The sequence below is a fragment of the Alligator sinensis genome, unplaced genomic scaffold, assembly GCF_000455745.1.
Source record: "Alligator sinensis unplaced genomic scaffold, ASM45574v1 scaffold1450_1, whole genome shotgun sequence".
NCBI classification, from domain to species: domain Eukaryota; kingdom Metazoa; phylum Chordata; order Crocodylia; family Alligatoridae; genus Alligator; species Alligator sinensis.
Genome location: NW_005842873.1, coordinates 323,390 through 325,230, shown reverse-complemented (window position 1 = coordinate 325,230; position 1,841 = coordinate 323,390). Strand labels below are relative to the sequence as shown.

At 68.3% G+C, this 1,841-nt stretch overlaps 1 protein-coding gene across 1 annotated transcript in view; it reads right to left on the bottom strand.

The window, feature by feature from the left end:
- LOC102384893 overlaps positions 1 to 1,841 on the bottom strand; it is a 25,655-nt gene that overhangs the window by 13,172 nt on the left and 10,642 nt on the right. Inside the window, exons 15-18 of the mRNA XM_025191927.1 lie at positions 1,645 to 1,838; positions 1,149 to 1,294; positions 685 to 797; positions 5 to 124 (exon numbers count right to left, since the gene is read on the bottom strand). Coding sequence (XP_025047712.1) covers positions 5 to 124; positions 685 to 797; positions 1,149 to 1,294; positions 1,645 to 1,838 — 573 coding nt within the window. The remainder of the gene's footprint in view (positions 1 to 4; positions 125 to 684; positions 798 to 1,148; positions 1,295 to 1,644; positions 1,839 to 1,841) is intronic.

Here is a 1,841-nt window from a genome sequence, read left to right as displayed (position 1 = left end):
AGACCTTCCACTCGCTCAGCGTGACGGGCAGGGTCGTGTCCTTCACCAGCTTCCCGCGCACGCAGGCGCGGGGGTTCTTCAGCTCCATGGTCTTGCGGCCGAAGAAGGGCGGCTTGGGGGGTGGCTGGGGAGAGAGCAGGGCTTTACTGGGAATCTAAAGCCTGGGCCCTTGCTGCCAGGGGCCCACCCAGCAATCTCCTCTGGCTTGCTCCCCCGCCACGGACCCTTCAGCTGCGAGGGCGCGGAGCCGGCAGGAGGCACGGGAGCAGCAGCAGACATGGGATCGGAAGGCTCCTAACTCCCAAGGGGCCCAGCGGCCTCACAGATGCTGTCCAGACGGCCCCCTTGCTGGCACCGAGGCCTGGGGGAGGCCGGAGCAGCCCCGCCGGCTGGCTGGCGGTTGCAGCATCAGTACGTGGCGGGGGAGCAGCGTGACACCCGAGTCACGGAGCATCTTGGCTGCTCTGCCCGGCCCTGAGCCCGCCGGCTTCTCTGCCAGCCCCACAGGTTTGAGCTGAGCGCTGGCAATCGTGCCCGTCCCGCGGGCTTCCCAGTCGCTGTCTGGCTGCAGGAGCTGCTCCTGCTGGGCCTGAGCTTTGTGGAGACTGGAGCCAGGGGCCCAGCCCTGGCGCAAACAGGCAGGCGCTGGGCTTTCCCAGGCCAGCGGCACCCTCCGGCGCTCACCTTGGGTGGCTTGTCCGTGGCCAGAGGCGGGAACAGCTTCCAGGCCGAGGGCACCCTCCACAGCGGCAGAGGCAGCGCTTTGATGTCTTCGTACGGGTTTTCTTTGGCAACATCTGGGAGAGCAGGGGACAAAGGGGATCCTGCCAGACCTGGTAGAAGCCTCCTTGCACCCGCACGGCGCCGAGGGCCCCAGATCCCTTCCACTCCAGCACCTGCCAGTGCAGGTGTCGCAGACAGGCCCCCCAGCTTGACCCGTGGCACCAGATCCTCCAACAGCCGCCCACTCGACCACGCTCGCAGGCACCAGCCTTGGAACGCAGCCCGGCCCTGCCCCCAAAGCTGCAAAGACCACGTGTGTGCGGCGCTCCCTCCCTCCCTCACCCCTGCCTGTGAGCCCCGGGGGTTTGGCCCCACAACATGATGCCCGGAGAGGACCCCCTTGCCCCCCACCCTCAGGCACATACAGACAACGTCCTCGTAGAGGTTGTCCTCCGACTGTGTGTAGTAGAGCCTGGACCCCGCAGTGCCGTTCGTCTCCTGGGCCTTGGGGGTGCCGGCAGCCGCCCTCCGACTGCGGAAGTCCTGGACATCCTCGAACTCGAAGGATTTCCTGCAAGGGGCCAAGAGGGTTTGCTCAGCTTTGTCTCCGGCTACACAGACCGAGTCCTGTCCCCTGCCCAGGCCAGCAGCACCTCGTGCTCCCGCCGGTCGTACCACGTCCCTGGACAGGCTTCTGGAGCCGGCACAGGGGATCCCCAGCATGGACTGGCCCGGCAGAGGGTGACGCTCCCAGCACGCAAGCGCCAGAGACTCTGGGGCTGAAGCCCTGTCCAGGACAAGTGGAGGAGGACCCCCCGCCACCGACAAAGGGGTGACCCCTGGTGCTCCCACTCCTGGAGCGGTGCCGGGAACCCACTGGTGCCTGGCGCGTGCCAGCCGCTTGTGCCCGTGCCAGCCTACCTCTGGGCCCGGCCGCGGATTCTCCTGGCGGGGCAGTGCTCGGGGTCACTGGCGGGGGGCAGCACCGCCTTGCTGCCACACCGCCCCCCCAGCAGCTGCTCCTGGCTGGTGCTGATGTTGGTGCCGGCACTGGCGCGGGCGGCTGCGTCCCGCTCCGACAGGTAGCGGAAGGTCCTGCGAGGCTTGGGCGGCGGGAG